At 30.9% G+C, this 26,781-nt stretch overlaps 1 protein-coding gene across 5 annotated transcripts in view; it reads left to right on the forward strand.

Moving 5' to 3' along the window:
- Window positions 1-22,211, forward strand: part of LOC117171322 (ankyrin repeat and fibronectin type-III domain-containing protein 1) — a 97,619-nt gene extending 75,408 nt beyond the window's left edge. For all 5 annotated transcript variants that reach the window (XM_033358529.1, XM_033358527.1, XM_033358530.1 and 2 more), the window contains exons 6-11: window positions 2,554-2,856; window positions 6,715-7,154; window positions 11,972-12,351; window positions 13,754-14,363; window positions 14,781-15,560; window positions 21,769-22,211. In XM_033358529.1, the coding sequence (XP_033214420.1) occupies window positions 2,554-2,856; window positions 6,715-7,154; window positions 11,972-12,351; window positions 13,754-14,363; window positions 14,781-15,560; window positions 21,769-22,104 (2,849 nt within the window). In that variant the 3' untranslated portion in view covers window positions 22,105-22,211. The remainder of the gene's footprint in view (window positions 1-2,553; window positions 2,857-6,714; window positions 7,155-11,971; window positions 12,352-13,753; window positions 14,364-14,780; window positions 15,561-21,768) is intronic.
- Window positions 22,212-26,781: the final 4,570 nt, after the last annotated feature.

The raw sequence follows: 26,781 nt of genomic DNA on the forward strand, positions 1-26,781 counted from the left end.
TTTGATGTTTTTTTTTCATATTAGAGAATTAATAACTAAAATGTATATTACTATAATTTGATTTTAGTTTGCAGACATACAGTATTTATTTATTGTTCATAAAAAGATCATTAAAACAAAAAATGTGGAAAAGTTGATTAGTTTTCGATTTTATTTGCCCGTTTCGTAATATTATTATTCCCATTCTACCTTAAAAAATTTGTTAAAAATATTATTCGTATGAAATCACTACGGCTATTATTTTAGAAAGGATCAAAATTTCGAGTAATGGAAGGATTTTAAATATTTGAACTAATGTGTATTTTAAAAAACCAAATATATCTAGCCTTTCATCAAAATATGTCTCATAATAAGGCCGGGTACCTTACCAAAGAAGACGAATTTTTAATAAAATACGTCAACTTACAAACAAATAGTTAAATTTAAACCAAGACAATTATTTTTCTACCAACAAGACGATTTTGAAACAAAATACATGAATTTTCAAGCAAATAGTTGAAGTTTACACTAAAACCGGTAGTTTTTAAACGAAAATGGAATGCTTCAATTTCCAGTTAAAAAATTGAATTTCGATTAAAAAACAATGAATTTTTAACAAGTTAATTCAACTTTCTATTAAATAATTAAACTTTCTACTAGATTCTTAAATTGTAAAGCTTGAAAATAAGAATATTCTACAAGAAAACTTGAATCTTCAAGCCCAAAATGTAAATTTTATACAAAAAATTCAATTTTAAATCGAAATAGATTAATTTTTAACCTAACAGTTGCATTAAAAAAGAAATGTTCAGTTTCTATAAAACGAGATGAATTTTCAAAGCAAAACGACGAGTGCTGAACAAAATAGTTAAATTTCAATCAAAAGGAAATTTTTTATTAAAGAAAAGAAATAAATTTCAATCGAATTGTATAATTTTCAAGTAAAAATTAGGAATTTTTAACAGCAAAGTTGAATTTTTAACCAAAAAGGACGACTTTTTAATAAAATTGTTAAATTTTCAGCAAACACTATATATCTAGATAAGTTTTTTATAAAAGAAAGTTATTATTATGTTAATGTTCGTTCTCTAAGTTTATAAAATCTTAGTAAGAGTTGTGCGGAAGGGGGAGGGGGAGAGAAAATATCACGGTATCTTGAATGGAGGGAAAGGGGGTTAAAACATTTGACAAAAACACCTCATGTAATTCATGTATTAGAAGTAACACTGTTACAATAATCAACAAAGTAACCTTTTTTTTGTTACATATAATATATATTACAGTAAGCGCTAGACTAAATTGATATACAGCCGTTAACAACCAAATCTGTTTAACTTTTGTTTTTTAGTGATTCACGCACCCACATGGGAGAAAAAATCGAAAGTATTGTTATTCGAAAAAAAAAAATAATTCACGGACACACAAATGGTTTAGGCCTCATAAAACTGATAGGATATCTTCCACGTAAATATATGTTAGAAAATCCAACAAAAAATTGCCGAAGGCAAAACGTGGTTACAGAAAATCAGTTACTACTATTTTTTTTAAACTAGCTGCCTAATTTGAAGGGGATTCGATCTTGAATTTCTTACATTTCACGAACAGCAATTTAATAACTTTGTATAAACTTCAGTAGCCGTTCTCCAATTAAACACGCGTTAAAAAAAAATCGAAAAATACCGACGTTTTCTTATTCATTAATTAAATTCTACTGTCTCATGTTTCACTTTGCTTTCATAACGAGCACCCAGATTACAACCTACAACTCTAAAATGAGTGAGAATATACCCAGACCTTTTTATGGGTCGCATTATTCACATAGTCGTAAAATGCAGATTTATGAGGAAACAAACTTAGGGTTACATTTATTACATTATAAAATGCATTATAAAATTGAAAATAATTTCATTTTTTAATTGTTTCAAGAATATTTAGAAGAAATTTGTTTTTGCATGTTATAGGAAGGAGAATCTTCTGAAAATTTGTATTAAACCCTTTTTATGCTTTTGCATCAGGTTATATTGAAAAAAGACCTTCATCATTTTTATTAAAATTAACTTCAAAATCGTTCAATTTGCAACGAATTTCATTATATTTTTGCTAGTTTGCACCGATCTATAAGCATAATATGCATATCTTTTAGTTTTCTGATACGGAAATATCAGTGTATTATTTTTAAAAAAATCTAAAAATTACTTATGAATATTTCTTCAAATAGAATCTTTTTCTGTTTAATTCTTTTTGAGATTTTCTTTGATTTATCTTTTATGATCTAAGCCCTTCTCTATTTAAAAATATTATATCTCTCTTTGTTTACATTTATCAGTCAGCTCAAACAATTTAATCAGAGATTTTAATGATTATAGTGAAATTCATAGCTTTATGTTATTAAAAGAATCCTTAATCACATCAAAAATATTTGATTGGCCTGAGAGTTAAATTATTGCTTTTAAAATAGTCAAATCCATAAATTCATCCTATCGAAAAAGTGTATGGGTGCTCTTTCAATTATTTTGAAGAAGTAAGAAGTTCCTAATTTGAAAAATTTACTATTTTATTTTTCTTTATTTTCAGGACCTCCGGATATGCCGTATTTGGTAACAGCGGATGTTACCGGTACGACATCCGTCACAGCCAAATTTCAAGAATCTGATTCGCATGATTCACCAATTTGCACAAAGTTCAAAGTTCAGTGGAGCGTGCAAGACGATTTCTCGATTATCTGCGGCGAAAAAGAGGTCCTTGACATGAAGCAGAGAGAATGTAGAATCGATGGCCTTGTACAAGGTCAGAGATATTATTTTAGGGCAGCTGCCGGAAATTTGAAAGGCTATAGCAGATATAGACCTTCAACTCCAGCTTGCGTAACTCCAAGCAGTAAGTAGAGTCAACTTTTTAGCCTAACTTATAAGATTATCTCACGTCAGTACCCAAATAGATAAGTGCACCAATTATCTTCGAATATTCTAGTACAAGCTGTTTCGTCTTATCTAATTGATATGTATGCTTATTTACAAAATATTAAATATCAATTAAACTCTTAAAAATATTTAGAAACAATACTAACCCCTTATATTAAAATTGCAAACAGAGAAAATTAATTGTACTAAAAAAAAAGAAAAAAAATCACTGAAATATTTAATATATTTAAAATAATCAAGTTCCTTCTTTGAAATTCATCAATTTTTTACGCATACTATTGATTTTCTTGCGGGACTGTGAATATGCATTTTGTCACGCAACTACACGGAAAGAAATTTAGGACAGCTTTTGCGTTTGGTGTAGTAGGGCACCACAACCACGGTTTTAACGCGACAGCAGCGCCATTTTCCGTGAAGCGGCGGCCTTAAAATGTGGTGCAACGTTGCTCTCCTATATTTAGGAACGCTGCTGTCCCGAACGAGAGAACGTAAACGTACTGCAGTAGTCGTTCCGGCTTCTACATTCATATAAAATTTCTAATTTAAAAAGTGATTGATTTCAATCCAAGTTTATAATCATTCAATTTGAAAATGATATGACTTTGCACACTTTTTGGAATAGCTAAATTTTGAATTCTTTATCGAAGAGAAGAATGGAAATTTTCGTTTTTAAGTTGTTTGTAGTTTTTTAATGTTTGGAAGAAGGATTTTCTGTTGTTTTTACAGTTTTATTGGGATTGAAGGGGAAATTTTTGGTGGGTTATATTTTCTGAATTTGAATAGAGACATTTTTTATAACATAAATTCTGACGAGAATGTACTTTTGATTCAAAAATTTGGATAAATATTAAATTGAGAAATTATAAAATTACATACATGTTTGAAATGAAACATTTTTAATTTGAAAAATTAAGTTAAAAGCTCTTACAATTTGAAAAAAATTGTCTATTTAAAATAAGAATAATTCACTTATTTATTTTCTTTCTGAAATTCAATAATACATGTATTCTAAGTTTAAATAACATAAAACAAGACTTCATTTAAATTTGGTGTAAATAAAAATTATTCAAATTACTATAAAGTTAGATTTTATTTATTTTGTTGATAATTAGAAGTACTGTGTAACAGTTTTGTTTACATCTAATAGTGAAACGCGTAAACAACGTTTCTTTTAATAAGCTAGAATAACTTTAGAAAAAAACTCTGTTCATTGTCCAACATTTTGTTTATTTTTATATCAAAATTCTATTTTTAGCTTTCAAGAGTAAGAAAAATGTGACATTTATGTTCATAATGAAACTAAGAAAAATTCAAGATCTATATGAAACATTTTATCCAATCAAAGCAGAAGCATACAACGGAATTTGAATTTATATTAGATATGAGCATAAGTGACTTTATTATTAAACGACATTCAGCATAGTATTTGTACAATAAACGAAAAATAACCATTGTTCTATATTTTCATGGTATTGTCTACATTTAAATAATAATTTTGAAAACCAAAACTTACCACAACCGGTTAATTTTTGCTAGTTCAGTTCAAAATTATTATTTTTCAATATGAATACATATTATTAGACAGAGAAACGGAAACATCTGGAATTTGATGGGTATTTATGTCAGTTCTTGTTCGAATCCCGTCAACTTTCTAATGGTTCTCGAATTTTTTTCCCAATACACATATAAAGATTTGATTGAATTTTCAATATTTTTGCTATTCGTGAAGAGCGACTAAAAAACAAAAAAATACGTGTCGATTATTTTACTCTAAAGAATGCAAGAAAATGTATTCGTTACAATCGATTTTTAGTTGTAAATCTGATATGGGATAATCCTTATATGCTCGCTACAAATTACAGAATTTTTAAGTTGAGTATTTAAAACTTTCCAATCATAAATATTTTTAATATATCTAGTCATATTCAATTTTAAATCCTTTCATTTTGTTATTATTTCATTGTCAAGAATTAAAAAATTTTAATTTATAGGCACTGACTAGTATTATGCAGTTTTTCCGTGAAATTAGCCCTGAAAGATATGGAAAGGGGTTTAGTCGTACGAAAATTCCATAAACGTAGACAGTTCGTAATTTATATCTGTCAGAAACTCAGATTATGTTCAATTTTGATTGAATCAATCAATTTGATTATTGGACGTTAAAAAGGGATTTTACATTGGATTGTTTTCCTATTTAGATATCCTAAATTTTAATCAAGCATTTAATTATGGGTTAAGTTTAAGCGCAGGAAATTAAAGTTTTTAAACATTATCGATCTCAAATCGAAATTTTCCAGCTTCATTTAAAATATTCAATTTACAACTAAGATTATTGAATTTCGAATTATTTGAAATTAAACTTTCTTTATGAGTACTTAATTTAAAAAATTATCAACTTTGAACACTTTTAATCAGGAAGTATTAAGATTTTAATGCTTCGATTCAAAAAAATAATTGACACATTTCAGATTTGAAATTGCGCAATTTGCAATACTCTAATTCAGTACTGTCAAATTTCCAAACTTAAATTTTTGAACCCTTTGTGCTTTTTATATTTCAAGACATGAGAATGAAAACTGGATAAAAATCAAAAAGATTTTAATTTCTAGTCTGCAGAATAAACAATTCCGCGAATATTGCAAAAGTATGTGGCCATTATTTTAAATATTTCAGGAAAGTGAAAATATAAAAAATAATCTATTTTGGAGGGAGAAAACACTAAATAATCCTGATCTAATTGGCACTTTCATAATATTACAATTGATTTTTTAAAATATTTTTTCACTCCAAATTTTTTTTTGAGTTTGAAAATATTTGTAATCGATTCTAATGTAGCATAAAAATCCGGAATCTTTATGAAAAGAAACTTATTTCCCCCTATTGAGAATGGTTAAACTGCGATATGCCACCTGGGCAAAAAAATTCGAACTAGAAAGAATAGGCACGATTGTAAAGATGCATTTTAATTTGTGCATAAAAGTGTTTTAACAATTTCTTTTTTTTAGTTTAAAGTATTTATGGGATAATAAAAATAAGTCTTTATGAGAAACAAAGGGTTTTTAATTGAATTTACATATTATACAGTAAAAACCCACACTTTTTGACAGAAATATTTTTCTCGAACAAACAATTATTGTTCTCTTTATTGTGATTGTCAAAAGATTATAAGCTTAAATGGACTTATTTTGAAGCAAAAATGAACTCAAAGTAAATTTTTATTAATTTATACATGAAATATTTACTATTTAAAAATCTGATCTAAAAGTTAGGTTAGAATTCGTATTTAAATTTCAGTCATCTATTATTCGTATTCTTGGTATAATATGGATAAAATATTTTGTTACATACATTAATTAAAGTTTATTTAAGCTTACAATGCGTTAAAACTCACATTAAATAATAAAATCATTGTATTGTTTTTAAAAACCTATTTCACAAAAATTTGTTTTTTTCACTGTATAAGTTGGAAATTGTATCTAAAAATATTTATTTCTGATGAATATTTGTTTTTGTATTCAATCATTGTTTCATATTTCACAAAGAATTCGTAAAAACACTTCTATGCAAAAATTAAAATACATGTTTAAAATTGTACCTATTCTTTCTGGTTCCATTTTTCGGCACCATGTGGGGCAATGGTAGACCACCATTCCCAATAGAGTAAAAAAATGACTTTTATAAACTATAAACAATAGCAAAGAATTAATTTAAATTTTAAGGTTGTCAATGTGTAAAAATTTTGAAACATAATGTTCGGTTATCAATTGTTATAATGCCTTATATTCAATGTTACAATTATTTTCAACTTTTCAAGGTTGGCGAGATATTGATGGAAAAGTGCCAAGATTTGCTGGCCGATTGGAGCAATTAGATAACCTCTTCGCAGACATACGTCGTCCTGAGTACACACAAGAGACACCAGCCGTACAGAGGCGTAATCATAAGAAAAAAACCACAATAAAACAATTATTCACGGCCACGAGTAAATTCCAGAAAAACCTGAGGCGAGGAGTGTTCCTTGCTTGTCTTCTCTATCACGAAGACAAAGTGCTGGTAACAAATGAAGACTTTCTACCAGTCATTGAAGTAGATGAAACGTACCCTAGCTGTATTTACAACGATTTTCACTGGCTTATGAAGGTCGCCTGCACCTGGGATGACGTTAAGACTCTCAGGCAGGATATGGAAAAGACTCATAGTAGTTCTACAAATCATTTTAGGATAAAATTACTCCAAGCTGCTTCTCAGATGCAGGTCTGTATTCTCGAAAACTTTAAATTCATTAAATAACAAAGCACAACATCCGTCAAAAATATTTTAACCATCTCAATAGCCTGAAAATAAATGTTTAGTTTTATATCAGTTTCATTCTATTTTGTTTGGCCGAAGTCTCGATCCAATTAAAGAAAAATTCAGGGTGCACACTACACAGTATTTCCCCTATTATTGACAAACTTGCCCCTATTCAAAACTAGTACATGCTTATGCGAGTATTAAAAGCTTTTGTTTTAATCTCAATTTGTTTCATCAGTTATAATTAATTTAATTTTCCCCCAATTTAAAACTGAAATATTTAGGATTTAAATAAAACTTTGAAATTAAAATATTTTTTCGTTGAATGTATACAAATTAAATATTTTTTTAATTACCTTTAACAAAATGCGATGGTCTGTCCGCCAACATTAAAGATTCTTTAGTTTAAATTTGAATAACGATTTTTTTTATGTTGACGTATTATAACAATTTATTGTTCGATTAGACGAGGGGTCTCCAAAGTAGATCCTATATCTACTAGCGATCCCAGGCCAATAGGCCGGATCTACTCAGTTTTGACCCAGAACTGTCAAAAACCTTTACCTTATTTTTTTCCACTTTTTCCCTTCAACTTTCAGGGTGGCCGTTTTAATCTACGAAATATTTTTCACGATCAATGAAATTTAAAAAATGGAACACTAAAGCTACAAAAATTTCCACTTGAGGTCATAAAAACTGAGCTTTAAATGAAAGCACTCAAAGTGGAACTGTTAACTTTTAAACTTTTAAAATTTAAATTTAAATTTTTTTTAAATTGAAAATTTTGTATTCAAATGCTCAATAATTTATGCGTATAAATTTGAAGGTACTAACATTTTTCAATATAAAAAAATATAAATCCACGTTATCATTTTCAATGCTCTAAGTTAAAAAATCAATCAATGAACTTTAAAATTTTCAAAATTGTATCATTTTAAGAAATTTTAAGCTAGAAACATCAAAGATTGAAAAATTACAAACATTTTAAGTGAACACTTCTTAAATTATAAATTCAATTATTTTCTTTTCAAATAGTTTAAACATCCTTGGAAAGCTTCAGAATTTTATTTAAAAATCAGAAAAATCAGAAAAAATTGAAGCCTTATTAAAATCGCAGTGTTTGATTTTATTAATTAAAACTTACCTCATAAACTCTATGTATTAGCAGACTTCAGAATTTTAGCCCTTTTTTCATTTTTAATGCTAAAATATTTCAAATTGCATGTAGTAATTCATCACTTTCGAGGTTTATTCAATCTTCGCGGATGAATAACTTAAAGGGAAAAAATGGAAAAATCCCGGATTTACAGTATAGGATTATCTGAAAATTCCAACGTGAATTTATGCCAGGGAGATCATTGCGGATCAGATAATTAGCTTAAGGCAGATCATAGAACAAAGCTTGAGAGTAGAAAAAAAAGGTCTGTACATTTGTTGAACTGGAAAAAGCCTTTGGTAAGGTGGATAGAATTAAACTTTGGAAAGTCCTGAAAGTGTGTGAATTGGCTTTTGCAGATCATAAGGTTGTTACAGAAAAATCAGTCGATGAATTGCAGAGAATATTGATTAGACTGAATGCCAGCATAAAGAGTATGAGTTTAAAAATTAACACGAATAAAAGAAAACTGATTATATTTTGAAGCAGGGGTTGAATTTAAATATTTTAACTTTTCAGAGAAACTTTTGATCCCCAGAAATAGACCGTGAAATGAACAGAAATTTTATTCAGAGATTTGACTATATAGCTGCCCTATCATGTGAAAACTGTCATGAAAAGGAATTTGCATATTCAGTAGTCATTACATGTTGTCACCTATTCACCCCTTTTCATCTATTTTGAAGTTTTCACCTGTCTTGAAAAGTCAACCTTGAATTTTTTTTCATTCGAGAATAGTAAAATTTTATTAAAAATTTTTATTTACAATCCTTTTTGGGACCTCGTTTCATGCTAATGTCGCAAGTGGCGCCACAAGTGATGCAAACTAACTAAATTCGAATTCACGCTTCCAAGTTTTCCGGGAGTGGAGTCTCATTACATTACTTCGTGTAAGAATTATTCAGATAATTAACACTAGCTGTCAATTGTAAAAAGGCGATAACAAAAAGTCTTTGGCAAGATATTTTTAGTTGATTCCTTAAAAAAATGAGACTGCTAACAGAAAAAAGATCGAAATGTGCCTTTGTTTGTAGACAATTGAGTCTATTTAATAAAGAATTGTAAACATGGGAATTTGTTTATAATAATTGTAAAATGAATGAAACAATTTAATTAAGAAATTGTCAAGCTGTGTACTTGTTTACAAAGATTGTTTAAAGCGTTGCAAAAGAGGAGCTATTTTTACTGATCTTAATCGTAGATTTATTCATTTCAAATTTTATGCAAAAAAATATTAACTTCATCAAATAATATTTGCGAATTACGAAAAAATTAGACTTGTTCATTAAATTGTTTTATAACTTTATAACCCATTTCTTTCTTAACCCAGAACATTATAATTTATTTACGTATATTATAACAATATAAGCCTTGTTTGATTAAATTTGATATTCTTTATAGCAGTGGCAAGCTTGAAAAGTGATGAAAAAACAAAAGTTTTGATAAATTAAAAATAATTTGGTTCAAAACAAAGCTCAGTCTAAAAACGTATCAAAATATAACAAGGCTACGAAGAAATAATGTCAAAATTATGTGGCAATTATAGTTTATATAGAAAAGAAACGTAACGAAACTTTCGTCACGTTCCTTTTTGTTCCTTTCGACATAAAACTTAGAAGAAACCGTGTGATACTTAGAAAATTGCCGATTTTACCAGTGGTAGGTTCCTCCGGCTTTTTTCTAGAATAATAAATATTTTGTCTGAAAAATTTGGGAAATTATAGCGAACTTGCTAACGGACGTCCCCGTACACTTTTTTTGTGTTTTTTTTTTTCAAAAAAATTTTGTAATGGCTAACAAAGTGTGTGTATATTTCGTGATTATGTGTGTTACAATTCACCCGAACGTTACTTCCAAACTACACAATATTTTTGGCCGAAAACTTTAGACTTACAAATAGACATAGTAACTAATCTCCCGGAACTAACTTTGTTTGCAGGCTATCAAAAAAGTTTATTTCATAAATAATTTCTAAATTATCGGAAGGGCAGAGATGAAAAATGACGTAACCTCAAAATAATGCACATGCATCAAATTTTTGTTTAGTACAATAAATTTTGTTTGTTATTATCCCTCAAAAAAGAGTCCGGGGACGTCCGTCAGGATATTCTATCGCATCTCCGAATTCAGTTTTTAAAAATTTTCATTTTTGTGGAAGAAAAGCCCGGGGAGCTGTACCCGATCGACCACACGACGAAGCATCACATGTCCTTAATTTCGTTCCAATCCCTGATATTCATCATCGATCCGTAGCGAAGCGATTTTTTGGAATGAGCATCTTGTTTGAATAAATAATACGCAACTTCTAGACCGACTTACCTGTGGTTTCTTAACCTTTCTTTAGCCGTATTCGATAATACGAGGTTGCATCTCTGAAAAAACAAAACATTTTTACCATTTTTTTTAAAGGAAAGATAATTCTTCCCAACATGGATTCCTCGGTCTGTCGCTTCTATTCATTGTCGAAGTTGTAGAATAATAAATTTTTTTTTCATTCACTTTAAATTTCGTGCATGCAAAATGATATCGCATACCGCTACCGGCGCTATTTTAAAGTTATGGAACGAAATGTGATAATGTCGACACCATCTTGAAAATGTATATTACGTTTTGTAAAAAACTGAGAACGGAATATACGTACGTAAATTACGTAAAATATATCATGTAATTTACCTAAGGTATATTACGTGCACAACTCTGCCCTTATTAGCGACCCTCTAGAAAAAGTTGACACATGTTTACCTCTCCAATGGCCGCCGCTGTACCGTAAGGTTGTTATTTTTATAGGGCGCGACAAGTTTGAACTGTTTATTTTTTTTATTATTAATTTTGATTATGAAGATTTTTAAGTATAGGGGGCGGCGGGTAACGTGGCGCACATGTTATAAAAAGCTCCGTTTAAAGTTAAATATGTTGAAAACTGTAATAAAATAATATACAGCACGTAAATCAATATCTTATTTATCCTATGCATATGACTATTATTGAATTTACGTTTATTCAAGTAGTTAATTATCAAGCTTCACAAAACGTGTGGCTGCGCCAAGTTATCCTTCCTGGTTGGCTAATGTGGCGCGCTCTTAGTGCAATTTCGAAAAGGGAAGTCAAAGTTGTTTACTGAGTTCAATGAAATTAATTATGGGTAAATGTTGGGCTTAAATAATTACTTATACATTGTGTAAAACTTGAACGTTATATATTATGTTTTTTTAATCCGGAAAAATGCTACTGTAGTTTTCCACTACTTTTTGGTCACTTTAAAAATACGCACATAACACCCAAAAAAAAAGTTCATAATAAGAATTGAGTGATTAGCTTTATTGAGCAAATTTTTTCACTATACAAAACAGTACATATAAAAAAATACAGTACAGTAAATACCTCTCGCTATAAATCAATCAATTTCTGTGAGTGAGGGTGCGCCACATTAATCGCCGAGCTACATTACCCGCCGCTCCCCTATACGTTTGAAAATAAATATTATTACTTTTCCAAGAATTGACAATCTTTGTATGATCGGGGTTATCTCTATTCTGTATAAACTTGATAAACTTGCCTAAGGTGTTTCAAAGTGCAGCAATACGAATTCCCAATTCAACAGGCTACTTGAAATTCATTACAGGCGGCCCTATGCACACAAGACTTAGGACAACTGTATTACAAGCCAATTCGGGACATTCAAGGCACGTTGGTATTTTCGACAGTCAACTACGTTAAAACACCAAAGTTGGTTTCCGTCCTGAACAGTAGGTGGTTACCTCTGAGCAAAGTTACGAAGAAGATTATCACCCATGAAGACAGCAATGTGACAGAAATTCTCATGGCTAGTATCCAGGAGCAAATGACTTATCATCAAGTTAGTAGCATCAAGTTGTCAAAGGGACTTTACCTCGGATACCTCAAGATGCAAAGCAGCGTGGATCTCATACAAGTGGTTGTACCTGTCAAATCACCAAACGTCCTGCCTCACTGCAAAATTCGAGAAAATCCTCATGTCTCTGCGTAAGTTTATCATTAAGATTTTTATACTTTTGGGATAGCTCGAACTTTCTTGGATGGGGGTCTTCGTACTAAATATCTATCAGCTTTTAAGTTACCATCATCCTCAAATCAATAGTAATATTAAATAATAATGAATAATAATGTATATAAAAAAATAAAAGATAATAATAAAAGAGCCTCGCTGGCTTAGTCGGTTAGGCATATAGGAATATTACTCGCATCAGATCACTTGACTCCATCATAAATCGAGTTCATGACTGCCGATACATACCGGGACAGCCCCGTGTAAAAAGGTTCGCACCTAAATCCAACCCGAGAACAACAAAAAATCCTTTGACATATCGGGCTTTAACTATCTTACATTTAAGGTTTTATTTTTTTATAATATAGAATACAATATGAGATTTCGATTTCACGGGTGAGTTCAAATTCCTGATTTCTATCGATTGAATTTATTCATTTTTCCAGGTTAATTGAGATTAATTAATTTAAAATTTCCTAAAAATATGATAAAGGGAATGTTCCAGTAATCTTGATGGACCCAGTAATCGTGAAAATTGGTTATAATTTAAATATATTGTTAAAAAATATGTTAAATTAATGATGAGTTAATGATCATACATACATAATGAGTTAATGATCAAACTTACTTGTTTTTAGCATCTTATGATAAGAAATAGAAATAACATTAATTCAAATTTAATGAAAAAGCAAGGAAATTGGCATCGCGATAACTGGGGACGGGCAATAAAAAAACCTTTCATTTCATCTAAAAAAAAAATGAAAAGCGGTTAAATTTCCCCCTTTAGTTAAAGATGCCTAAAATTCCTTTTTTAAATTGTGTTCTTTCTGAAAATAAATAATGCTTTCTCCAAATTTGATGGGAAATTTTATAACACTAATTTAAAATTCTGAACATCTTTTAAGAACAAAACAAACAAACTTTTAATTCTTTAGGCAAGAATAACTTAAAATTGAAAAAGTTCTATATTTTACATTCGATGAAATTGAGCCATTAGTGATTTTAAGGACTCAAAATTAAATAATTCCATATGGAAGACCAAAGAATGTAACACTGTGCAGCAAAAACCATTCAAATAAACTATCATTAAAAAATTGAATTTATCGTCAAAGCTAAATTTGCAAAAAAAAAATGAAAAGATCAACATTGTTCGTTCAAAAAAAATTTTAATTGAGAAAAAACTGTTCTTCGGAAAATTTGTTTTTGTATATATTTTTAAGCAAAAATATCCTTCACAGTTTTTCAGTTTTTTTCTTTCTCTATTTTTAATCAGTTTGTCCCAGTATCGCAATCCAACCAACAACTTGGAAACCATTTTTTTTCTGATTCTGTTGACAACTGTGAGAATTATAATGAACTGTAACAATTTTATTCTTATAGTGAAGAATGGGAATACTTGAAAACGATGACCCGAATTCATGCGTCAAATGCATCAACCTTGCAAGATGCGGAAGAAAAGGAGAACGCTTCAAATGAATGTCAAGGAACAGAACAGCAAAAGCAGTTTATCGATATGGTCTCGGCAACCGCGAAGCGTTTGTTCAATCACATGGAAATCAGTCCGGAAGATTCCCTCAGTCACAGGCTCTACGATGCGGAAGTGATCGATCTCACCCACGAAGTGTCATTCTTAATCGCAGTTCCCCCAGCTGAAACTGCTTGTTCCGTCCCTGGTACCAGAGAAATCCTGCTTCAAAGAGGAGATCTCTTATCGTTACCAATTCAAGTTTTCGAGATGGTACACCTTAATACCTATCAAAAGGACGTCATAAACCGCTATTCGAGACTGAGTTGCATTCTGGAATTGGATACAGCTCAGGCGCAACATAGTCACAGAGAGGCTTTCAGTACGACTGAGTTGAACATCGCGAAAGGCAAACTCAATAGACTTCAGGATATTCAAATTCAAATGAACACTGTCTGGAAAGGCGGTAGATGGCTTATTGATGTCATCACTTTTGCGAGGGATAGAGGATCGTCTCAGCCGAATGTGAGTAGGAATTAAAAAAAGAGATTCTTAGTAATCTTTTGTGCTAACTATATTTTTGCACGCTACTTTGTTACCTCTATGTTCAAAGAACCTCTCTCGGCGTTTGTGTCTGAAACGACCACTCTGCTGTTTGAGTTGGCCCCTCGTTTTAGTATGCACAATCGGCAAACAACTAATTAGTTACAAAATTCGAAAGAATTTAAAAGAGTCTAGAAACATTCCAATCTAATTACTAAATATGTCTGATGCTTACCGCGTGTGCGTATGAAAACAAGGGTCAACTCAAAAAGCAGAGTGGTAATTCCAAAGGTGCACTTCGGGAGACGGTTTATAATTTTTACCGTGGAGGAATCGACTACATGACACAAAAATCTTACCATTCACACTAACTTGAAAGTAATCTTTTCTGTTACACAGTCCCAGTCTGCTGGAATATGCATAAAACACCTTTTGAGTCTGGACAGAAACAAGAACAGTGGCAACAGTCTGAAAAGGAGTCTCTTACAGCTTCCTCCAAGAGATCCAAAGCTCGTAAAATCCAGTCCAGGAAGAGGCAGTTGGCCCGGTCCCAACATAACAAACTCCTCTTCTAATCTACTGACTACCGAGTTCAGTAAAAGCGAACAGCAATTACCTAGCAGCCAATACATTCGAAAAGGAAGCAATACCTCCAATATATCATCTGGGTCAGAAGCAGCTAAATCCACACTCCCAGTGAGCAGCACAAGCAACTTGACCAACAGCAATAGTACAGGAAACCACCACTTGAATCCTCTGCAGAATGTGAGACTTCCACCGTCCAAGTCAGAAGATACCCTCCTATTAGCAAAGTACAAACACAGTCCAAGGAATCGATCCGCTACCGTCACTTCCGTTTCGGCGACCACTAGTCCTCTGATGAGCATAAAGCCTATGATGTACGGTGGTTCTCTCCTGAGTGTCTCCACAGCCATGACCAATACAACGAGTCTTTTAAGCGTCACTAATACCACCTCGGACAGTATGCATTCCATTAGCAGCGACGAATATACCACCCCAAATTCCGGTGTCTGCATAAAACAAGGACACGCGAAAATCAAGTCAATGAAACCCACTGCGAGTGTCGCTGCCATGGCTAGTTCTACAATGGATAGTCAACTTGAAGAGGACAAGGACGAAGCCACATTAATGCCAGCTCCTCTTCCTGGAATTTTGCAGGTAATCATTTTTCCTTGATTAAAGATATCTAGCGGGTCATCAGAAATTCACTTCAAATTCGTATTTTATACTATCGTATTAAGGAGAAAAATACGAAACTCCGAGATCATAATAGTAGATTATGTACCTAGGCAGTAATAAGACAACTTTACTGCCGTGGTGCATACGATACTTGATCTGAAATAGGCGGAATAAGACCTCTTTTTCTGGAAAACGGCGCTGGATTGTACCACATACGCAGGCGCGTGGGGTGACGGCAGAAGTCCAAAAGCCACTTCGTAATTAAACTTAGGTTTAAAATTAATTCTTCTCGCTCTTTTCTTTCACTTCTCACTTACTTTTTCTCCCTTGCTGTCACTTTACGTGCCGCTTGTCGCAGTACAATAAAGTGCTATTTTACTGCCGCTCCGCGGTCAGGTACAGTGCGCTTGTTCTGCCCATTTCAGATAATAGTATCTAAAAAAAAGTTGCTAATACGTTCTTATAAATTAATAGAAAAAATAGTTGAGAAGATTACTTGAAGGGTGGACATTCAAAAGTGTGTAAGAGCCATTTTTTCGAAATCCGGCTTTTTATCAGTTTTTTATTTACAATCGAAGGCCGCTACTTTGGCCTTAAAAGCAGTGTAAAATTCGAAATAGTTTTCGCTTAGATTTTTTCAAAAATTGCGCTTTGGTAAGTCGATGCATATTGGAAATTTAAAACTGTATAAGAGCCTTTAAACATTATACTCTTGTTAAACCTTTTGAACTTGAAAATGATCAAATTGTCTTGTTTATCTCAATAGTGTATTCTTTTCCGAACATTTTTATACCAAATTTATTATTCTAGTCGTCGAAAAAATTACAATCCTATGGTCAATCGGGCATTAATTTTATTATTTTTTTCTATAATGCATCATGCTGTAAAGAATAAAATATTTATCAATTTTTTTTTTAATCGAAACCTAGTTTGTTTCCCTTAAAGTAGTCCGGCTACTGAGAAAGCTAGTTAAAGCTATGTTCATTATTTTTTTCTGAAATCTGGAATTAAATACCAAATTTGGCCAGGATATCAATTACTAAATTAAGTAAAAAAATTTTATTCTGATCAATATAAATAAAATCTTTTTTAAATAATACTAAAATGTAAATTTAAATATTAATTTGATTCCATTCTAGCTACATTTTTGATTCTAGGCTAAATTTGGCTAAAATTAAGCTCAAATACCCTGGAAGAAAGTATAAATGAGCAGTAATTTCAATTTTTCATTATATTTTCTGGCTGAAAACAAGTTTTCCTAACCATATTCAACGTCTTTCAAGCCAAAATTAACCATTTTTGGTGCCCGCGAAAGGCCGCTCGATAAGATCCCATGTTTTTTGACACGACTTTAAAGACTGATAATTCAAATTTGAATGTGAAAAAGGCTCCTAAAAAGGCATTACGTGAAAGAGGAGACATTTCGCCGTAAAAAAACTAATTTTAATTATTTTTCATCTGATCGATCAAATAGCCGGAATACCTTAAATTTCTATGCATTTTAGTACATGGGTTTTAAAGTTCCATTTCGAGCGCCAGACGTAACATGATCATTATTGGTTCTTATGCAGTTTAGCATTTTCGGTCCACCTCGAATTATACGTGGACAAATTTGAAAAGGTTCATCTTTCGTAATTTGTATCGGAAGTGCTGGAAATTTTGATGCGTTATATATTTTATGATAATCTTACTAATAATAGTTCACAAATTAATAAAATATTGAAAAATCTCAAAATGCAAAGGTTTTTCCTCCGGCTCGGAAAATTTGGAAAATGCCTCTTATAAACTTTTTAATTTCCACTCTTCACTTATTTCGTGAGAATTCTAAAATACTACAAAATCATGGTTATATCAGGTTAGGTTTGGCAACTGAACAGAAGTTGAAGACGATTTGACTACATTTTTTGTGTATTATCATCTTGGTATCCTTCTTGGCATTTAAAATCTTCAATCAGAAAATCTCATATTTAAATGATTCTGCTAGATTAGGTTCGTAAGACAAAATCTTGATTTAAAATTTAATATTTTCTTGCACAAGGGGGTAAAATTTTTTTATAATTTGCAAAAATACGCAGAATTAATACAAATTTAATATATTTCAAGGTAAATAGAATTTTCTCGTTTGTTATTTATGGCACGTTCCTTTTTAATTAGTATCGTGTGACTCATTCTATGCTAAAAATATCAAATTTGTAATTGACAATTTTATTCTATTTCGTTGGTCCACAAAGAAACTATTATAGAGCGCTAAATGTATAATTTGAAATGTGGGCGTTCACACGAAAAGGAACCTTATGTTCCTTTTTTATTTTGTAATTTTTTGCATTTTTTTTTTGTCAGTTTCACACAGGGAAACTTGTAATTGAGTTTTCTTAAATTCGATCTTTTCATGTGGACGCCCATAAATATTTCAAATTATTAACAGGTATATTAATAAAGATTTCGTAGAGGCAAACTTCACTGTTCTAAGTAGTAAAAGGCTTTGGCTAAAACAAGTGAAAAAACTTATAAATTAAAATTGTAATATTTTTAAGCGAAATTGTGTTTTTACAGAAGCCGATAAAATTTTTACCTAAAAGCCGAAGTAAGGTAGCCGCTAGCAGCAATTTTGTAAAACTGTTTAGTGTTTACGCTTTTTTTAGTACTCCATTTTTTCACTTTCATTTAGATTTTTGATCGATTCTTTTTCTCCGAGATAGAGCACATTAACATGCCAGTTTCACACTGAAAAACTAGCAAAGACCTGCCATCTTGAATTTGGAAAACTGAACTGAACTTCTCGTGTTATATTGTTTCAAATGTGGCTAAAAATGCCAAAAATTGTCATTTTTTAACTTTTGGCTTAAGATATCTCAAAATCCTGACGCATAGGAAAAATTTAAACAACGGATTCGTTTTTAAAGAATAAAAATTCTTTGGGATCATCTAGTCTAGTGTTTGGGTACAAAAATAGTTAATTTTGGTATGTCTGTGTTATTATCGATTATACAACAAATTCTCATTTATTTACATTCACTTCAAAATACACTTTTTTTAGTTCACAATGTTTACATAACGCACTTTTGTAACGTTACGCAGCTTACTTTTTTCAAATTAGTGCCATCTATTTACGGAAATCTAGGTAATCCAACACTTTCAGGATCAAATAAACTTTTTATTCTTCTTTCACAAATTCTCAAGACTAAAGTTGACTAAACAAAGTCTATTTTCCCTCCTTAAATGAACAGAAATGAAGCACTTTTTGTTTCTAACTTGAGTCTATCCTTAATGCAAATTTTGTATTTCCCCCTGTCGTTTAAAAAACTTTTATAAAATGCCGCAGCAATTTACTTACTGCGCAATCATACTACTGCAGAACCGCACGGCGCGGCGATATGGACCATAGGGTAGTTCAAAAATTCGACTTTTGATTTTTGGTGATCGATTAACCTTAATTTTTGTGTTTTTCGGAAAAAGAAATACCCTATTTCATTTCTAATCGTTTAACATTAATTCGTGCCCCCGGTATTTTGAAATTAACATGGGAGGTTAAATAGGAAAAGTTTGGTACGCATTGGTACCGAAACGTCGAGGATTGAGGAAGGAGTTTTTAATCAAATAAATTCTGAGTTTGAAAAAATGTTTTTTGGCTTAATTTTATTTTAATTTATGTGGCCCTAATCTGTTGATTTATTTATTCTGTAACAAATTACATAAATGCCTTGTCAGGGAAGAAGTTTAAAAAATCGACTTTTGTTGTATAAAAGCTCATCCATAAATTACGTAAAGCTTTAAAGGGGAAATACATTTCCACTGTGGTTGTGTCAGAAAAGTGCGGATTTTTTTTGTGGTCGAGGGCTCACCAACTTGTGAAGTCAGGTCTACACCTTCGCTGAAGTCACTGGAATCACTTAAAGTCAATGTAGACTCCGCCGGTCAAGTTGTAACCCCCCTCGATTATTATTGAACCCGAGATGCAAACCACAAATACTATGTGATTCGCTATTTTTCCTTGTAGGATCCTGCAAGTCTATAATGATTCTTGTTATCAACAGTTCGGCCAACCCCTAGCACGGCCGAAGCAGCAATATTCGAGTAAGCTGTCTTAAATAAACACTGGCCTAGCATAAGAAATGATCCTTCAATAATTATTTTTCTGCTTCTATCCAATATTTGTTTATCAGTATATATGCCTTGTGTAATTATATGTGTTTAAATTTATCCTCATCCAATAAACATCCGTGTTGTAATGCTTGTGACAGTAATTTCAGTGAACTAACTTTTAACCTGTCACTCTTTAGTTAGATACTTTCCTTCTATCGAATGGTATTATTTTAACGGCACGATGAGATGAAAACAAAGAGTCTTGGAATACAAATTAAATTACTAGTAATCATCAACATTTTAATTGTTTGAGGGTAAACCTGCATAAAAGGTCAATCATCTTCGATTATGTTAAAACTCACATATTTATGTATTTCTTGATACTGAACACGAATATGTCCGAAAAAATTGTCACTCTCTTACCGTTTTTCAAAATACTTCTAGATTTTTCTATCGAAAATTTCGATTTTTTTATTTCTTTAAAGCTTACTTACTTACTTACTTTATGTATTTTTTTATTGATAGCGCGACTAAAACGGAAGACTCCCTCCGAAAAACGCTACACAAGCGCCTCCTCCCTCCCAAATATAGAGATTTTGACGGTCTAAAATTTATACTTTTTTCTATTTTCTTTAAATACACTGGTTACGTATTTTTGCACCCTAAAAATAAAGTTCTCCCGTTTCCCTTCCCCCACGCATTTTTTTCTTAACCCTTAAAGGGCACACTTTCGTAAAATTACATAGAGAGCGTACTGGATGTTAGGCACCCAAGGGTATTCAAATGTGTGCTGTGCTGAGGTTATCGGATAGTTTTTAACAAAAAAATCAATTAATGATGTTTAATCTATCTAGTTTAAGGAGAAAAAGGTTTCATAACAGTTTTTAAATTTTAAAGTAGTTAAAAAAATCCTTTTTGGAAAAAAATTAAAAAATGACTTCATTCACTCTAAAATTCATAACTTTTTAAGTTTTTGATAATTTTACTTAAAATTTTACTTGAATACTTCCGAGATACGGAGCTTCAGAAATAAAATTAGTCTTATAGTGTTCATGCCAAAGAAGGTTTTTATTCTAAAAAAATAAAAGCTTCAATTCAATGAAAAATGAAACACCGTACTTTGCGTGATTAAACGATTTTATTAATCTTAAACTGCGTATAAAAATTATAAAAATCAAAAGTATGTAAAAATGACATAGAAAAATAGGTTTTCATGTCATTTGTTAATCTGGCGCCATGTTCCATTTTCTTGAATTTGGTACGTTTTGTTAAAGAACAAATAAATCGATGGGTATTGCACACCCAGTATGCCCTTTAAGGATTAAGCATGCGACCCCCCTACCCCCACTAAAAATCTTTGTTTTTAAATCGAGATTGGTCCGAATTCGAAAGCGTCCCGATCCCATTTCCACATTTCATTACAGTTCATACCCGATTTCGATCATTTACAACTCGTTGGCACCACCGCCTTTTTCAAAATTTTTTTGTGGAGGAGAGCGTAAGGTTTGGAGAGGCTTGTTAAAATGTTTGAGAACATTTCTAGGTGCGTTTGAGTTCGAAACGGTTCCTACTGGGGGGCATTTACGACTCGTTGGTACCCCAGAACCATTTCTACCGGTTTTTGGAAGGAGGGAGGAGCTTAGATTTTTTGATGGGGGTGAGTGCTTGTCGGAGCGTTGTTTGGAATTTAATAAAAATTAATACCAAAAGTACATAAAGTAGATTAGCTTTAAAGAAATAAAATCGAAATTCTAAATAGAAAAATCTCGAAATACCTCGAAAACGGTGAGAGAGCGACATTTTTTCATGCAGATTTGTGTTGATTATCAATAAATAATTAAATATGTGAGTTTCAATGAAATTGAGGCTGATTGACCTTTTATACAGTTTTACGGGCTTAGGATTTAAAATTTCAAAAAGGAAAATTTCGAAATTTTAAAAATTTCAACGAAAGTTGAATGAAAATTAGTTTCTCAGGAGACTGTTTGATTATTTCCCCTCAATTCGTGTTGCATTGGGACATTTATTTACTCCGCAATTCACCACTGGCTCTATATATATTTAAAAAACTTCAATGCTTACACAAAATATTGTATAATTCCAGGTCTATGCGGCCTACGAAACAGGTTTAGCGTCCGGAACAAGTTTAAAGCTACACGTAACCCCAAGAACCACAGCAAGGGAGGTGGTAGACTTAGTGGTTAAGCAGCTCAATATGGCCGTAGTTTTGAAAGGCCAAGAAGGGCCAATCTACACGTCCGATGAATTACCTAACTTTTGCCTAGTTGCCGTAATTGGTGCGAGAGAACGTTGCCTCAGGGATGATTTTAAACCCCTTCAGCTTCAAAATCCATGGAAAAAGGGTCGACTCTATGTCAGACAGAAACAAGACGTCCTCGCTGCTTTGGAACACAGCAGTAAACAATCTGCGTATTTGTAGCATGATAAAAATGAAGGAACAAACGAGTCTTGTGTTAAATGACAAAATATAAGATCAATATTATTTCTCCCCAGCAGAATTTAAATAGTTTTCGAAAGCCGAAGAACCTGACACTGAAGAACATATCAAACTTTTAGATTCAGTTTATTCCAAACTCACAATTACTATCTTTAAAAAAACACTTAAGATTTAAATGATTAAAACTTTAAAACCTCTATTTAAATTGAAGTTTTTTTTAAATCTTTACAAGTTATAATGTTTAAAAAAGATGAATTTCTTTATTACTGCATTTTTAAGATGAAATAATTAAAAAATGGCTTTACTTTTTAGACCAGAGACTAGGCACTAGGCAAGGCTTGTTTTTTCGAGGATGAGCTCGATAATATATAGAACCACGATAGTATTCGAAATTGTGGCATAATGTACATTCCACGATGAGTGTGGTCGAAGCTCCGTCGTATGGGTTTCGATCTGTACTATTTTTCGAATGTTAGATAGTTTGTAAAGGAATTAATAATACTCAGAATATTTCAATCTGTTATATATTTTAGATACTGATCTCAATGTTACGCGTTATATAATTCAAAATAGCCTTTTTTATGGAGCAACTGAACAAATTTCGGGTAATCAAATTGAATTACAGTAAACGCTCAATCGATAGAAAATTTCTCTTCGAAAATTCCGATCTTATCAACCGCGAGCTTTCCTGACTGAAAAATGTCCTCAGCTATACTCTTTCTCTAACAATTAGAGAAAAAAATTTCCTTACGAAACAATAATTATGAAAATTGTTTAACTTGTTTGGAAAAGTTATTTTTGATATGTATCAAATTAAATTTTGAAGAGAACAATTTGAGTTCTTGTTTAATACAAAAATTTCGTTCAAGTGCATGTGACACCCGATTTCCACTTTACCGACAATTTTTGTTATCATACTATACCAATGTACATATGTTTATGTACTAATAAATTTGGACAAATGCAAAAAAAATTCGTTTGAAATTTTTTTTGTATCTGAAAACTTATTAGTACATAAACTTTCCTTAGTCCCTTTGCTTTATTTTTCCAAACTTTAAGCTCGATATCTTAATTCGTGTAGAATTCGAATGATAATAAAAAATGTCGATAAAGTAGGAATGGGGAAAATTTCACATGCTCTTAAGGGCATGTGAGACTTAGAAAATGGTGGTTTTTACCAGATTTAGGTTCCCCCGGCTTTTTTTCTAGAATAATAAATATTTTGTCTTAAAAATTTGGGAAATGATAGCGAAGATGCTAACGGACGTCCCCACACACTTTTTTTGTAGGTTAATTCAAAAAAGTTTTAATTTAGCAAAATGTGATTAATTTTCATAGCGCTTAGTAAATAGTATCGATTTTTTCAGTGTTAGATTCCTCGGATTTTTTCCTAGGATTTGAAATATTTTGCCTTAAAAATCTGGGAAATGATAGCGAACATGCTAACGGACGTCCCCACACACTTTTTTTGTGTTTTTTTAGGAAAAAATTTTTGATATTGCTAACAAAGTACGTGTATATTTCGAGGTTATATGTGTTACAATTCACCCGAGCGTTACTTCCAAACTACACAATATTTGTGGCCGAAAACTTTAGACTTATAAATAAACATAGTAACTAATCTCTCGGAACTAACCTTGTTTGCAGGCAATCAAAAAAGTTTATTTCATAAATAATTTTCAGATTTTCGGAAAGGCTGAGATGAAAAACGACGTAACCTCAAAATAATGCATATGCATAAAATTGTTATTTAGCACAATACATTTTTTTGTTATTATCCCTCAAAAAAGAGCCCGGGGACGTCCGTTATGATATTTTATAGCATCTCCGAATTCAGTTTTTAAACATTTTTATTTTTGTGGAAAAAAAGCCGGGGAAACTGTAAGTATCACATGCCCTTAAGAAGCCGAGAACATTTTTCAGAAAGTAACGCTCCATTGTCGGTAAAAAAATGTGTATCTTTGAATTTGATTGGCAAATATGTACCTATAGTGTATAGCTGCGCTTAGAACGTTGCGCGAAAATAATGAGATAGCTTACTCGACAAGTTTGTGAAAACGGGGCTTATAGACTGCTTTAGACTAGCGTATGACTGTTATATTATTATTAAAATTTGAGAACGTTCAATGCTGAAATATTACATGAAATACATAGCATATTTGTTAAAAAAGGCTTTTTACTTTTTATACATCATGATATCCTTTGATTTCCTTTGCCGAAGAAAATAATAAATATATATTTTATAATTTTAGTTTCTATCTTTTCTTGGCAATCGAGGAAGTATTTACTCGTTTTGTGAAATGTGAATCCAGTTGCAATGCGAATGGGATACAGACTTACATGCTTTAATGTAGTCAATATTTACGTAGCTTCACTGTATATATTGTAAATCAAGACGGGGTGTCATAATTGAGTGGGATTTTAAGATTGTGCCGTACGTCTTATTAAATATTTACCCAAAACTCAACATCCCGTTTTAGACCAGAATTTTGCGCAATACCTCGTAACACCAAGTATTTTAAATAATTTCTGATGATATTATGTACAGTGCGTGTGAATGTTATGCACTTGTAATGGGAAATCAAACTGAGAGTTTGATTTCTTATTATTTTTTTAATGAGTATCGTGGGTTGAGTGTTTTTTATTTATATTTATGTTAAATGAAAAAAAATTCTTAATGGTGCATTTATGAAAATTATTTAGGAAGCACTCAGGACAAAAATGATGTTAAAAAATATCAAGAACAGTGATTAACTCAATTTTTAAAAAATCGGAAAATAATCAGGCCAAATAATGGCAAATTATCCAATTATACGATTTGATACTAAATCGCTTAAAATAGTTCAATTTCAAATCGCATGATACTGAAAAACTTTAAATTGAAGAAAAAAACTTGATTGAACTAATTTAAAAAATGTAAATGTAAAAAATTGAACAATATAAAAAATTAAATTAGAAACTATTGAAATCCAGCATCCTAAATTGAACAACTTTAAATTGGAAATATACAAAATATAACCTAATTGAATTTGGGAAAATTTAACAAAAAAAACCTCGAACAGTTTAAATCTATAAGTAAACAAATTATAGTTGAATTTTAAACAGAAGCATTAAAGCTTAAACACTTTCCAAATTATAGCAGTTGAAGTGAAAATAAGATGTATTTATTATTGAAGAATTAAATATTGAAACCATTTATTATCAAAATATTTGTAATTAAATCTGAATTATATAAATAATTTCAATTTGAAACTGTTTGAAAATATCAAAGTTGGAATTTAGATTAAACAAATTTGGAATCTTTTTTAATACAGACAATTTCAAACTTTATCGGATGTTGGATGGTTCTTAGCGTTCTTGAGTTGTGTGATACTTATATAATAAAATTTTTAAGCTTTAATTATTACAGTCGTTCAAAAATAGGTTTTTTGGAAGTTAGAAAAGCCAATACCTTTAAAATTTATTGCGGTTAACAACCATATATTTTTTAAGAAAAAAAGAAAATATGTGACTCAGCTTCCAGTGTTTCAGTTTTAAAATAATAAAAATATTTTACTTGAAACCATTTGGTTTATACCTATTTATTTTCTTGGTAGCAAATTCTATAACTTAAACGCATGCTTGGAAAAACATTTGGCCCATCAGATTACCTAATAATAATAATTTTTAATTTTTAGCAATTTCAAAAATAAAAGTACTTGAAAAGATATTTTTACAACGAATAGATGTTTCGAATATACTTGAAATATCCTTAAAATAATAATCTAGATAACAGAAAATCAATTTTTCTTTGTGCAACTTGTGTTAAAATATTTTTCACTTACTAAGTGTTTGTTAGTGACTTTAATATTTGACCTAGAAACAGTTAGGAACCAAATTAAAAACGTTGAAAATAACGGGTAGTAAACTTGTGCTATTAGAAAATGTTAAACACAGAGGAATTAAAATTTGCATGAAGTTAAGTTGTGAAAAATCAAATATTTTATAATTGAGGAGAATAAGAAATCCGCAAATTTGTTACAGATTGTGAATGTGCTAATAGATCGGTCAATGTGATAATTAGTTTTTATCGTAAGAAAAATGTTGAAAAACAAAAACATGCATCAGATTTAACCCTATGCCATACATTAAGTGACAAAAAATAATAATTTAAAAAATTGAATATTATTTTTCGAGAAGAAGAAAGATGTGATGGATGGAAGAAAGTTCAATTTAATTTTTAAAAGCGCGGTTGTGAACTAGATTAATAATAAATTCGAAACGTGGCAATTAAATTTTGCACTATCTGAAGGGCTATTGATGTTGAATGTTTGAATATAGTTTAAGTGTTACGAAAAGAAAATTCGAAACTCGTAACAGAAAAACGACTGGCGTACCTATACTGAAAAATATATAGTCACATTTTCTACAGTGAATTGGTTGCTAAGAACATTCATCGCATCCTATTAATTAAATAAAAATAAATTAAATTGTGTACACGTATGTTTGATTTGACCATAATAGGATTATATTTAATCACATGGAACTTGGAACATACATTTTTTGGTATAATATACGTATGGAATTAAGTATGTTATTATAAGTTATAAATACCTATTATAATGACCTATTACCTATGTATAATAGCTGTATAATAGATAATAGAAGAGGAATGACTGT

Source organism: Belonocnema kinseyi, chromosome 4 (genome assembly GCF_010883055.1).
Source record: "Belonocnema kinseyi isolate 2016_QV_RU_SX_M_011 chromosome 4, B_treatae_v1, whole genome shotgun sequence".
NCBI lineage: Eukaryota > Metazoa > Arthropoda > Insecta > Hymenoptera > Cynipidae > Belonocnema > Belonocnema kinseyi.